Raw genomic sequence first — 13,656 nt, 5'->3', positions numbered from 1 at the left:
GGGTACAAGTGACTGAAGACTTTGTGATAGTTGTCACTGTCATGTGTTTACAGGCTGGTGGTGGCCATGCCTGTCTCAATACTAAAATAAATACACCATGCTTTTATGTGTGAAAGAAATGCATTCTATATGCATCTGGTCCCCTTCAATTAGCTTGCAACAACAAGTCAAACGTCGCAGTATGAAGTGATGCATAAAGTCGGGCACCTATGAAATATCCAAGGTTGTCACCGCCCGGTAAATCAAGGCCTGTGTCAGGGGAGGTCTGACAAAAAATACCAGGAATTGTTTTCAGGCATTTTACTCTTATGTCTGTAGGAATAGGGCTTTGGTCTGCCACAGGTAAAAGATGTACCCCTATGTATGCCCTACCCAAGGTCAGTTTACACAGACCACAGTAACAGTAAATTACCGGTACATGTCTGTGTATACTGGGCTTATGATGTGGTATAAAACAGACCAGTCAAAGCCATTCTGTACTTGTAAAAGGATTAATCTATTCATTAATCACATGTCAATTAGCTCACGTTTCTGAGGATCTAACTAAGGTTTACCTGTATAATTAAATGGAGGGAACACGACGCATGCACCTTCGTTATTAATTGATAGGGGATGCACACTCGTGAAAGTGCGCAGGCGCATTCCCCAGGGAGGCCCTGAAGCCCTCGCGGGTACGCAGTGATGACCGGGGCGGGCCCTCGCTCGCGGCCAGTGCTCTCAGTCCATCTGTTCGCCATTTACCGCGTGGAGGAGATGTGAGGCGTTGTATGTAGGTCACGGTGCTGACTCTGAGACGAGGCTAAGTGTATAGAATTGGAATTTTTAAACTATGTCCGTTCTACTAATTGCGTGCTATAATAATAGTCATCTGCCTTTTTAATACTACCCTATTCGTTTCGGCCATATCCGTTTGCGTGTCAATTTGAGCACATAAATGTCCAACATTGAGGCCATGGCCAAAAATACTCCCTGAGGAAGTATTCAATAAATATTTAGACCATATTCTAATTGGTCTGACTGTATGGTTACAGATGGGCCAAACATTTTACATTTGGCAAATGCACATTGCACCCCACCACTGATGCCTATAACATGCGAGCTGTAGGCTAATACGGGTTACTTGTATAATAACAGGTCATTGTGCAGCATAAAATATATCGCGAACCGGGGCTAAAATATCAGGCCTAAGCCTTCGTTCAGTTGCTTCTCATCTCAATTAACCTTAGATTGATACACACGAGTAGGCCAAGGCTTTGGCTGGAAAGATACCAACCTCGGATTTTGTGCCACGTTTAAGCACTTCTCGCAGCTTTAGTACTTTGTGTTCTTTCAAGATGGCATGCGGCATGAACAGTTATTGCCGATAAGCGGATTCACAGATTTTGATTGTTTTGATCACTGAACCAAGTGTGTGACACAACATAGTAGGCCGAGACATGGTCTGTAATTTCATAACATTATATATCCATTAATTTAACTGTTATTGGAAAAGCAAATTATTGTAGGCTTACTGCGTAACAGTGTTTTTTTTTTTAAATAAAATGTTTTAATGACAGTTTCAGTAAATAGTGTAAATAGTGTTACCCAGCCTTGGGACCAAAAAAAAGAAGGCTAAATTTCTAATCGAAATAAAACTTTAAACATGCGTAACACATAGAAAATCCATTACATTCATTTAAATACATAGTTAATTTCATTAATTCAAAGTTCAATTTAATACAGTAAATGCATGCAAATATATCTTTGGCGGTTTGTAAACTGCTGGAAATGCTGTTGGCTTAGGCCTAATAATAATAATATTAATAATAATAATTAGAATTATAATAGTCCTAATAATAAACGACCAAAATTAAATGCTTATAAGTGATTGTTTTAGGCCTCCGCCTGTAGCCTACCATCACTAAAACAGAACGAAGCCCAACTGAATGTCGCCACTATTGTCTGCATGTAATAACTTGTAAATAAGTTGAGTGTGATACCAAAATCGTTGTTTGTCTTCAATAAATTAATTGGCGTATACATGTGATATGTAGGGTATAGTTAGTCTCTCTCTCTCTCTCTCTCTCTCTCTACTGCACAGGAAGGTTCACTATACGGCTGAGCCAGGCTCGCCCGCATGTGTTGCCCCACAATCAAAACGCAAACAATATTTCAAAACGTTTTGTCTTTCGCAATGAATGCTGACATTGGCATTAGATCACAATGTGTGTGTCTCTTTCTGGCGAGCTGAGAGTCATAAGTCCCCTTCGAAAAGGCTAAAGTATTTGCTGGCATTCGAGAAACATAAGTAAGGCGTGCTACTCCCTGGGTACACGATGGGCAGGGGCATAGGCAACAAGCATCTCCCAAGAAGGTTGCTCTCTTTGTAGAGGGCTGGGAGCTGCACCAGCGGCTTTCCTGCGTCGGCGAAGTCGCTATTGGGTCCGTCGAGTTCAGTAGAAATCTGTCTTTTCAATTTATTCCTTCGATTCTGGAACCAGATTTTGACCTGGGTCTCGGTGAGCTGAAGAGAACTCGCGAGACAGGCGCGTTCGGCGCTGCTCAGATAACGTTTCATATCGAACGTAGATTCCAACTGGAAGATCTGTCTCTTGGAAAATATGGTGCGTGTTTTCTTTTTCGTTATGACTTTGTTCTTCTTGTTGCCGCCTTTGTGAGTCGTCGTGGTGGAGCAGTCATCGCAGCTGTCCCCGCTCTCGAAGCGAGAGTCCGTGATCTTTAACGCGTCCTCCCGGCTGATGACGACGGCCTCCGCTGCTCCGTTACAGTCCGTGCCTGGCTCTGTCGGGAATTCGCGGTTTATTATCGATAGCAATACTACATACATAAATTATAAGAAATAAGAAGACAATAGCCTGCATATTTATGTAAACGTTTCTGCATATGCTACAGATGCCTCAAACCTACCTCTTTCGTGGAGTCTCGTATCGGGATCTTGTCTCCGTTGAACTCCATGATCTTCGAATCGGTGGCGGAAATCATCTTTGCACATTCCCGAGTCCTCATTCTGCAATCTGGCGGAGTGACAGCTGTCAAAGTTCCTGCCGCTCGTCTTGAGGTTCAGGATATTGTCAATGGTGAATTTCAATGAGGCAGCGGGTCGGCATGGCGCATCAACCTTGTTCATATTCTCCGATACGTGAGACCTTTTTATTTTCCCGCACCGAATTCGCACCAAACGCTGTGTTCTAGAACTGCGACTCTACTGGCGTCGAGACACTCCAAGCAACATTGCTCCACACACGACGAGGGACTGGGCTGGCGATGCTCTGCCTCGCAGATGCTCCACGGACTGGATGGGACTCGGTTTGTCCTCATCCATTGGTCAGAAGGAGTACGTAAATCAAGGGGCCAATTACAGCGAGGGGAGGGGAGGGGGAGTATCGGACTGGATTATTATTTTTTTTCCTTTTTTTTTTTTTTAGACATCTGGTGCATATGAAAACTTTTACAGACTACATAATTAAGAATGGAATGGATTCATTATTAATATTTAATCGTCATATTATCGTGCATTTGAGGAATATTTGGGTCACGGTATGAATTATTTTATTTGTGTATGACATTGCGTTTTCTAGTTTGTGTGTTGACCCTTGCAGTTGAAGTTTGCCAAAATGCACCTTTTTTACTGGGTAAAAAAGCGACGGGCATCAAACTGGGTGTTTAGACGTTTTGGAGATTCTGAAGGTGGTGGCAGGGTTTAATTTCAACGTTAATGTTCATGATTGCACCCTGGAAACCAAAGATAATGCAGTCACACAAGAGGCCTCCTCGATGGGATGTGTGTCTCAGTAAGAAGAAAATAACAAAACACTTAGACTATCAATGTATTCGGTCAACGTGTGCAGTTGTAACAGATAAAAACACACCAACAACGGTTACAAATAATTTTGAAAGTTATTTCTATTTAATTCGTAAACTATGGCCAATGTTTTTCAAGGATTTCCACCGTAAACTGATAAATATATTATAGGCCGAGCCTACTATCTAACAGAGACCTAGAGCCTATCTGTATTTTGTGTGCGTGTGTATATATATAGATATAGATATAGATATCTGGCATATAGATCCATCCTTGGCCAGATGCTCTTGATTCTTTAAAGTATGTTATAGTATAGTCCTACTCAGGAAACTTATTTTGACATTTTATATACTTGATAGAACTGTTCACAGGTGAGGGTAATGGTAGGCTAATGTGAAAAAAAACCTATTGATTTCGAAAAACATTATTTTAGAACATTAGACGTCGCTCCTGCAGAATCTCGGTTAGTCAGACGTCATCGTATTGGGTGAATTTATTGTATTTTGACAACACATTTTAGTTTTTAGATTTTGACATTTTGCGGTCTTGGAGGTTATCGAATATTTCTACATAACTTATTTTGTTTCGATATATTATCACACGGACCAGTAGCCTATTCATGCGCATACACTAACGTATTGAAAATATTAACGGCCCATAAACTGCCTTGAAACAAACACTAATTCCACATTTCTCTTTTCGTTTTGGATGATCAACTTTTTGGATTAGCCTTTTTACAGTTTAACAGTCTTAATTTCAATTTCGAGTGTGATAGATAGATAGATAGATAGATAGATAGATAGATAGATAGATAGATAGATAGGTGAGCTAGTCTAAAACTAAATGAACTCCAGGTCAATAAGCCTGTGTGTGCTGTTCCAAATGTGAGAAAAACAAACTGGCCCTGTATCAACATCATGGTGGAAATATAAACCTGGGTGCATCCGGGGCATCCTGCACTGTCTGATACTAACGATGCCATGGTATGCAATATCCGATGCCAGCCAGGGCACCAGTCAGTCTACCAATTGATTTCTCACCCCAAACCGTCCTCTCGATGCCCCCCACCGTTTATAAATATCAATGATGCCTTAAAACCATATTCTCTAATGGATGCGTTTTCAAGAGAGGAAGGCGGTAGTTGCAGGCTAATGCACAATGCCAAGACGGAATAAATGATATTGAATTCTGTGCAGCTTTGCACAGTATTGTTGTAACATTGAACGTGGGGAAAAATAATTGTACCTGTATAGATTATTGTTACGCCTGAGCAAAATAGTTTATGACAAGGAGTTATAGCCTCAACCTTTAGGTCACGGTTGGTCTGGAGGTTTTACTACAGGCTTAATGTGGATCCAATACAGTCAAATAAAAACATAACATGAAGCTTTATATATTCCCTGTTTATTCAGGAAGATGCATTAGGCCTGTAGGCTACGTGAACTACGCAACCTTCCCTCAAATATGGGCAATGTGCGCATATGCAACAATATGTTGCATAACACCCTGGCTCCTATTGCTGCTTTTTTGTTCAACTTGCATTTGTTGAACATTTGTTCAACATGGGTTTGTGTGTTTGAGAGCATACTTAGGCATACCTAAGATTATAATGAAAGTGTATTACATTGTATGATTTGATTGGACCACAGCAGTTAAAGAGCGCCATGTTTGGACTTAATTTCGTTCCCAGATATCGCTGACATCATTCATTTTTCATTGATTATGGTCCATTTCCAGTTGTATTGAATCACAGTTTAGGCTTTCCTTGAAATGCAATTGCTGGAGAGAGAGAGAGAGAGAGAGAGAGAGAGAGAGAGAGAGAGAGAGAGAGAGAGAGAGAGAGGACACAAGACAGCACACATCTCTCGTGATTCATTTTATTTATACCTATAATGTGAAAAAGTGACAACGTTGGAAGGCTTTGAATATAAAAGTCTTTGCAAAAATAAGTGTGTATTCAAACATAGACAATGTGGGTCTTTCCCAGGCCCTGCATGCTTAGAACACTATCTACCGTGGCAAGAATATAAGGTAATCTGCAGAACAAACACTTACAAAATGAAAACACAAAGATAATTTATGACTTATTGTGTGTATACTCATGTTCAATGTAGGCCTTTTCTTTGGATGCAGAGAACATTTAGGCCTACTGGTTGTTTTCTGCGGCCATTTGAGTTATTGCACGATTCGGTATCAATAATGATATGAACAAAACTGAATGGTTATCAATGTCCAAATTTACACCAAGCCGGTCATTTGCGACCGTAGCATACTCATGGAGTGAGCGAACGAAGACAGGGGGTAGTTTACTGAATTTGAGAACCCGATAAGAGGTGGCGAGACTTGGGCCATGTTGACGTTGAAACCCAGTGTCGCCGGCGTGGAGCTCTCGTGATAGAGGATTGGGACCCTGACAATCCGTTGGGCCGAGTGGGAAACGTTCGCGGCCTCCAGGTCTGCGGCCAACTGTCTCTTCCATTTGTTCCGTCGGTTTTGGAACCATATTTTCACCTGCGTTTCCGTCAGTTGGAGGGACGCCGCGAGGCCTGCCCTCTCGGAGCTGCTGAGATATCGTTTCATGTCGAAGGTGGACTCCAACTGAAACACCTGACTCCGGCTAAAAACGGTCCGGGTCTTCTTTTTCCGAGCCGAACTCGAGTCTAGCGGGGTGTCCTGGTCCGATCGTTCGTCGAAGCCGTTTGGAATCTCGTCGTTGTCGTCGGTAAGGCTGCTGTCCCCCGTTTTCCGGTCGGCGTCGTCGCTGCCTTCCGTCGGTTCGGAGACGGCCGGGGAATCTCGGTCACTGGAGCAGCCACGGTCGTCTGAGCTTCTGGTTTCCTCTTGAGGGCCTGAATAGAAAGATAAAAGAAACCATTCATGCATAAGTCAAAGTTAGACTGCGTCAGACATCATTCAAAATTCAATGATCTCCAAGTGATGTCGCCTCTAGGCCTAGACTAGATGATGTAACGGCAGGGTATAGGTCATCTTGGAGAGGAGGGTTAGAGGAGATTATAAACAAGGTGAATCATCATCTAGTATTTATATCACGTGCGTCATGATCCTGTAGACCTAAAAAGCATTTGTTGGATATAGGGTAGGCCTGTAGCCTGCTTATACTGTCATATTGAATCTAATTGAATGCCGGTATTATCTTATATACATTAAATCTCAACGACACTTAAAACCAGAACCGGGCGGACATGCTGTAGGCCTAGAACCTCCCGAGACCCTCTCATTTGCGTGCGGCTGCTCAGAAGCGAGCGGCCCATTTCCTCCCTCGACCCCGCGGGGTTAACGAATCGGACAAACGAATTGCACTCTAGAGCCTTGAACGAGTTTGGAAAGCCCGCTGGTTCGGGGAAAAGGAGAGAGGGACCGCGGCTCCATGCAGCCGCGCTGCTTTTGTTGGTTTTACCTAATGAAGCACAAATCCAAAGTAGACGTGCCAGCTTCGTAATTACTTCCGTCGCTGTGACCCCATAGCGGCTGCGCTCAGCAGGCTTGTCTCACGGATGAAATGTCCCAGTTCACCACCAACGTGACAGCATAATCTTACACAACAATACTAGGTGTATGTGACACAGAAATTATATTGATGGCGTTTTTCAAATTGTATTCGTTTGTATGATGTTGACACAGGCTATACATTATTTACAAACACATATGCCTTTACAGCATGCCAACTATACACCTCGTGTTTGGCCATTCACACGTCCAAACTACGGCCTTTTTTTGGTCATGCGGCGAGTTGTTTTTTTAGGGGGGTTTTCCATTTACAATGGGCCCAGATCAAGGACTAATGAAAACAGCATACCTAATCCAAAGTAGACAGATACTTACTGGTAGATCTTCGCAAAGGTTTGAAGTTCAAGGCAGCCGCTCCCCTGTACCAGTCTAACGGCGAGTCTCTATGGGGAGAGCGACCAGCGCTGTAGCCAATGGGCACTTGACCGCTCACTTGACTGCGATGGCCGGCTAGGACTCTGCTTGGGTAGACTATCTCGTCCCTACTCTCCTCCGCGATAGCATCCTGCTGGCTGTTGTCCTCTGATTCCTTGTTTCTCCCCGAGCCAAGAAGATTTTCGATGAAGAACGACGAAACCCTCGACGGTGCCGAAGTCGGGTTATCTGTCGCCTTGTCACGCATGTTTTACTTAACGAAAACAATCCTCAAAACGGTCACGGGTCCCGATGCGTCCTTCCTCCTTTAGCGACGTGCGCGCTCTCTACTCAAAGTAAATCTGCTCCCTTCTTTGTGCGTCCCGGACAGAGCTCCAAAGCACCATTTCAAACGTTGTTTTTTACCCGTTCGCGATAGTCAAACCGCTTCGAAACGGGGACGGGAGCTCCGCGAGCACGGGGGAGAGACCGTAGATGTAGTAAAGAGAAACGCGAGTCCAGTCAAACGCTTAACGAGCCGAGGGCATCCTGCGATTGGACGAGCACAATAGCAAATGGGATTACTCAAGGAAAGGGGAATTACACTGTCTGAGTCCCTCTGCCTTCGCTGCTGCGCTCGGTGTGTGTGTGTGTGTGTGTGCGTGTGTGTGTGTGTGTGTGTGTGTGTACGTGTGCGTGCGTGTGCGCGTGCCTCCAGGGCCAAGAGAAACCTCTGAGTGCTGCAGCTTTATTTGGGTCAATTAGGGTGCAAATCAAAATACAGATACCGCGACATCCTCAGGCTCGGATTAAGCAAAAAGCATGCGCTCACGGTGAGCGCGATACACCACCGCCTATTGGCTAGCCGAGAATATGCAGTATGTAGCCCGTTTTAATTCGAAAAGCGGGACACAAAAACACCACAGTTCAAACTATGAGTATAGAAGCTATCGCTATGCCCAGTGCCTTGTCCTTAACGCGTATGCGCTTTACTGCGCCAGGGGAAACGTAAGATGTTTTTTTTGTATCTCCATTAGCCTATTTGTTCATCATTACTAGCCCAGTCTCTTTTGACGTAGTCGTGGTGATTTGGAGACCTTTATTAATAAGGTAAACCAATTATGCTACACTATAGTCCTATATAGATAACTGAACCGTGAAATTGATCTTTAGGATTTAGGAAAACATATAGACCGTCTTGCGGCCGTCAAAGTGCATTATGAGGTTATCTTACATTCGTGTAGTTGTTTATAAACTATGTTAGAAACTCCAAATGAAGGTTTATTATCAATGTCATGTGACATTTTGTTTTTTAAGTGGTTGTCTTTGATGTCCCTTACAAACCGTACAGACCTGAAAAGGTTGGCCTCTTACCCTAACTAAGTTATAACTACTTAGTTAAACTAACATTAAAGGGCAATTTCTTTCAAGAGTAGGCCATGGGCCACTTACTTTCGCAGAATAGCCATTCCTCGCTCATCCTAAAAACAACATTTAGCATAAGGGGTTGAGAGCAAGAAAACGCTTATTCAGGGATATTTTCTAAAGGCGTTGCAAGTTGGAACTAAAAGTGTCACCGAATATATCTATCAAACTCACATATAAAATGAGAAGGCCAAGTGTTAAAATACGTTAAACTGTCTTAACATGACAGCAATGATATGACCCACAGTGGACTTAGTCGCCTAGGTATTTTTCACAGAGCTCTTGCACGCATGCAGTTCACAAACCTAGCCGAGATATACTCGTTCATGTGAATAATGCATAACTTTCTTTTTAACCTATTTTTGCATTCGACCAAGATCTCGCTGCGGCCGCGAAATGTGTAGCCTTCATTACTTTAACGCACGCCTGCAGTTCACTGGGTTAATGTTTGGGATAGACGTGTAGCCTGTCTTTAACTTTCCGTGTCCTATGCTTATACAGATCATATTTTGGTCATATTCAAATATTCAAATGAGCGCTGACGGGCCTATTTACCCTTTTGCTGAAATGGCAAGACATTTGCGCCTTAATTTCCCTCAATATAAAGTCAACGGCGCTGACCTTTCTACGTGGACTAGTTCTCTACGCGCCTGTCTCCATTTCCCCAAGGCCAGACTTACCCTTTGACAGCGGATCAGAGAGTAGTCTGCTCCCTACACAACACTCAATAACACGAATGAACGGCAACACGATCCGTTGACTGAAGAGGTCGCACACCTGTCTCGTGCTGTTCTGATCAATGGCGTAATAACGCGTTCGTTGACAGCTTATACATGCTGAAATCTGTATTTTTAATTTATTTTTTATTCCGTCGAATTGACCCGTAAATGGACTTTGGGAGCTCGCACGAGAAGGAAATAATGTAGAATAACTTTATTTTTTCCGTGAAAGGACAAATTGATTACTCAAAACAGAGTTAGGCCTATGCATTGGCTAATGTTGAAAGTACACTGAATGAAATGTTGAATTGTGCAATACTTAGAAAACTTCTTTCAAACGTCGGATGGATGGCCTACGATTGCATCAATGCAACAACAACTGCATTTCCATTTTCCTTTTCTCAATCCCTCTGTGGGATATTGCGGATACTCACAAAACAACACTTAAAAATACTATACAATTTGTAGACCACGTGAGATTTGTCTTGGTAAACCTTATGGGAAATAACTGGATATGAGCGGATATCATATCGCCTATTGATCGTCTGAATGTCCCAGATAGAAAATAATTATTTCTATCATATAACACATTTTGGTAACCAATCGCTTAAATGTTATATATCTAGACTTTAAGTTGTTGTTTGAAAATGTTATTGAAGCGTTGCCTTCTGCACACAAGGCATCGCCTATTGTATTTTCAACGAATTATCAATGTTACATAATTGTGCATTCGGAGCAGCAAAAACATGTAGGAATACGATTTTAAATTAATGTCACCAGGCTTTTAAAATTAATTTCACCAGGCTTATTAATGAAATGGCTTCAGCTATTTGGTTTATTCTCTGCCTGATATTTCAAATGTTCTGGTTCCACCACGAGTCGCCTTTGTTTGTGTGTCAATATCTCGTAGACACTGTTATTATAGGGAAATATCATCATCAACAACAACCCGTTCTCACTAAAAGAGAACACATTGTTTTAGAAGTAGCAAGAAATGTGTTCAGAATTACTCGTGAAATGATATGGCCAATCCTGAATTGAATTAAGATGTCGTTAATAGTTTATTACATTATTAGTTAGGCTACATTTAGATAATATATATATCTATATATGTTATGTAAAATCTATATATATATATATATATAAAACATAATACATAATACAAACAATTAAAAGTGCCTTAGGTTATAATAGTTTAAAAGTTACTGATACCTGTTGGTTACTTCATAGGCTCTGTCTGTGAGTCATTATATTTCATTGTTATTGGTTAATTTCAATTAATTCTAATAATTATCCAAAATACCAATTATTATGCCCGTCCAACGTTGTTATGAAATGGCCTTTTTAGGCTACTTTCACAGGCAAAAGGTAACGTTGTCTCTCAATAACTTATTAGTTCCATAAGTTCAGTGAGTTCCTTGTTGGCCTATTGTGAAAATGATAGAACCTCACAAATGTCAAACACATACTGTTGTAAAACACAAACTGCAGTATCAATTATTAACTGTTTTCGTGTGTGTGTGTGTGTGTGTGTGTGTGTGCGTGTGCGTGTGTGTGTGTGAAAGTTTTATGGGGAGGGGGTCAACTCTCCTGCAGCATACTTACTCACACCATAACACATCACCAACAAAGCAATAGCATTAGCGATCCACTATGAGGTCATCATACCATATGGCAGTCAGGACGGTCCTGTTTGAAACACAACATGTTGTATATTTAACTCATTGCCAGTGATCTAGCGGTGCACATGTTTTGGAACTGGCTGTGGTTACCCAGCAAATTAACTCACTTGGAGAAATGAGACGGAAATGTTGCCAAGAGAGAATGAAGTTATTTCTCCCCTCGCATATTCTTGGCTAAAACCTCTCTGGCTTTCTCCAGATGATAATGTTAGATCTGCAGAGAGCCCAACACAGCATTCCTCACCCCCACCCCCACCCCCACCCCCACCCCCACCCCCACCCTCATCTCTCATACTCTCCTTTTATTCTTTCCCTCTCCATCCAACACTTTCTCTCCATCATCTTGCTGGTTTGCAAAAACTTCTCCTAGTTGTGTGTGTCATAATACTGTACTGTGTAAGTGTGTGTGTGTGTGTGTGTGTGTGTGTGTGTGTGTGTGTGTATTAGTGGAGAGATACTTAGCTCATGTTTCTCTGTGTACATGGGGCCGTCTCACCGATGTGGCAAGCAGACCACCACCCCCTGCTCTGGGGCCAGACAGCCCAGCCCTTGTGGCCTCGTCTCCCCTCTGATCCTTATCTAGCCTGGCGTGCCCTTTACATGGCCAGCCAGCCATCCCTACCAGGCCTCCCCAGCCCTGTCCTCCCCTACTGCAGCCATAACCGGGCCTCTGTACCACACCACCGCATGGGGAGAGAGGGCCACAACCAGGCCTCTGTACCACACCACCGCATGGGGAGAGAGGGCCACAACCAGGCCTCTGTACCACACCACCGCATGGGGAGAGAGGGCCACAACCAGGCCTCTGTACCACACCACCGCATGGGGAGAGCCTTGCCAGCCAGCCAGTCCTAACTTGCCCATTCCTCTGCCCTAGTCTATCCCTATACCCAGGGACGGACTGGGACAACAAAACGGCCCTGGACTTTCAGCCGATGCAGGGGGGGTGGGGGTGGGGGGTGGTGCGGGCAGGGCTGCGCGAAGCACACAGATTGCGTCGCTCACCGGCTCCGCAGCCCACAGATCCACCGGCCCACCAGGAATTCTCCCAGGGCTCCAGATGGCCAGTCTGCTACTGCCTATACCTCACGTACAGAGAGGATGGCTGTTCCAGAACAGTCAAAAGTGGCATTATCATCCAAACTGGGGAACAAGTACATGTGTTTGTTCTTAATTTACAGTTGTTAGGGTTAGGCGTCAAGTTGGAATTGCATTAGTGATCGGAGAGTGCACCGCTTCCGTTCTTCCTGGCGCGGCCAGATGATGACCCCTGAGGAGGGTTTCAAATAACACGGAGAAGGATCAGACAGTGTTGTGTCTGTGTTGTGAACCTCAAGATTCTCCACGTGGTTTTGCTCCTGCACTGAGAGCGGCTGAATGAGCTGATAGGAACCCGTTGGCCATCAGGGGTAGTGTAGTGTCCTTCCTGTTAAGCCTTTATTTCACAACCCAGTATTTAGAAATACTTTAAGAAACTGGTCAATAAATGCAGCAGCATTGCTAACTACCCGGTACTAAATGCCACAAAATGGCGCTTGAGTCAGCGTATCTAAAAGAAACAGTGAGTGTAGCTAATAAGCTACTGCCAGATAATGCTATTTCTACGTAAGTGCATGCCTACCACAACATAAAGGGGTTACCTGCTTCCTCTATGACGTCACCGTCATCGTCCTATCCCGTCTTTCCAGGAGACAGACGACCACTTCGGTTGCGAGTGGCTCCAAGGGTTCCGGAATATTCCATTATGAGCGGAGATTCTCTCTCCTAAGAGGCTGCCCCTGTGTGCACTCAGTCAATGGAAACTGTTTGACCCAGTTCACCGTGTCTGAGGCAGAGCAGCTTCGCTCCTTAGAGGCATTGGTGGATTCTATTAAGGAAGAGAGTGTCTGAGAGCACACATACACACACACACACACACACACACACACACGCCTGAAAAAAACAAAAGGACAGATGACCACTGAGTTAGAGTTTATCACAGATGAGTAAGACACTTAGAAGAGAAAGACCAATAGATGATTGGAATAGATCAGGTTAGACCAATAAACCAGTAGGAGTCATTGTCTGTGGGACTTGGTTAATCCTTATTCTTACTGGGGGGGGGGTATAAACCCGTATTCTCATTCTCATGCTCTTACAAATGTTC

General features: G+C 43.5%; 2 protein-coding genes across 2 annotated transcripts; both read right to left on the bottom strand.

The window, feature by feature from the left end:
• Positions 1-2,233: 2,233 nt before the first annotated feature.
• Positions 2,234-3,127, bottom strand: hmx4 (H6 family homeobox 4; the record flags this gene model as incomplete). Its single annotated transcript, XM_083692812.1, has 2 exons — positions 2,234-2,781; positions 2,908-3,127. The coding sequence occupies 2 exons, from the start codon at positions 3,125-3,127 to the stop codon at positions 2,234-2,236; spliced, it is 768 nt and encodes a 255-aa protein (XP_083548938.1).
• Positions 3,128-6,040: 2,913 nt separating this feature from the next.
• hmx1 (H6 family homeobox 1) lies at positions 6,041-7,952 on the bottom strand (the record flags this gene model as incomplete). Its single annotated transcript, XM_083693142.1, has 2 exons — positions 6,041-6,651; positions 7,646-7,952. The coding sequence occupies 2 exons, from the start codon at positions 7,950-7,952 to the stop codon at positions 6,041-6,043; spliced, it is 918 nt and encodes a 305-aa protein (XP_083549268.1).
• Positions 7,953-13,656: the final 5,704 nt, after the last annotated feature.

The sequence above is a fragment of the Argentina silus genome (assembly GCF_951799395.1).
Source record: "Argentina silus genome assembly, chromosome: 21".
Lineage (NCBI taxonomy): Eukaryota > Metazoa > Chordata > Actinopteri > Argentiniformes > Argentinidae > Argentina > Argentina silus.
The sequence above is the reverse complement of the archived record's forward strand: the minus strand, read 5'-3'. Positions and strand labels throughout refer to the sequence as shown.